This window comes from Leucopleurus acutus (assembly GCF_964270905.1).
Source record: "Leucopleurus acutus genome assembly, chromosome: 19".
NCBI lineage: Eukaryota > Metazoa > Chordata > Mammalia > Artiodactyla > Delphinidae > Leucopleurus > Leucopleurus acutus.
In genome coordinates, this window is record NC_139161.1 from 31,540,481 (window position 1) to 31,541,220 (window position 740).

General features: G+C 38.0%; 1 protein-coding gene across 1 annotated transcript in view; it reads right to left on the reverse strand.

The window, feature by feature from the left end:
• Positions 1-573: 573 nt before the first annotated feature.
• DGKE (diacylglycerol kinase epsilon) overlaps positions 574-740 on the reverse strand; it is a gene marked incomplete at its 3' end in the record, with an annotated part of 19,488 nt that continues 19,321 nt past the window's right edge. The window contains exon 11 of the mRNA XM_082861596.1: positions 574-672. Coding sequence (XP_082717722.1) covers positions 574-672 — 99 coding nt within the window. The remainder of the gene's footprint in view (positions 673-740) is intronic.

The following is a 740-nucleotide window of genomic DNA, read 5'->3' on the forward strand; positions in this document are numbered from 1 at the left end:
AGCAGAGGATTCCATATCCACTTCCCCAAGGGGAAATTCTGTTAAGTACTTTGGATATAAAAGACTACTATATTTCAAAATACTACCAGACCACTAAATTTTTAAAACTTATCAATTAACACTGAACATTTTTGGGCAGTTAATCTGACCGGTAAATTTTCTTTAGTACATTTTTTTCAATTGTTGACACTGTCTTTTAATCAAAAGAGAAGTCGGTGAACCATCCACCTTTAAACCCGTAACTTTCTTTTTCTTTTCTTTTCTTTTTTTGGCCACCCCCCTGCAACGGAAGCGTGGAGTCTTAACCACTGGACCACGAGGGAAGTTCCAAAACCTGTAACTTCCAATCCAAAGTGCTCTGAATGTTAATTTTGCAATTCACCTAGGTGGTTCTCTTCTGGCTACACTGGGATAAAACAAGATGCTGAATTTCAGCTCAACTTGGTCATTAACAGAGTTAACCAAACAACATTAGGGGGTCTGAAAATGTTCCTAAAATAAAATTTAAAATAAAAAATCTGAGTGTTGTCTTCCTTTTACATGTCTCCTTTTGGGGTTCCTGGAAACAGATCTTTATGGATCCACCCGGTGCTGGGCTGTAGGAAATCTTAAGAGGCATGCTGCAGGGAGGATGTCCAGCATGAACCATGCCAGTTTGACACCAACTATCTCCTTTCAAAAACGCAAGTAATTTTTAAAACGTTATGGTGTCACCACAGTAAAAATTAAGATGGAAATGA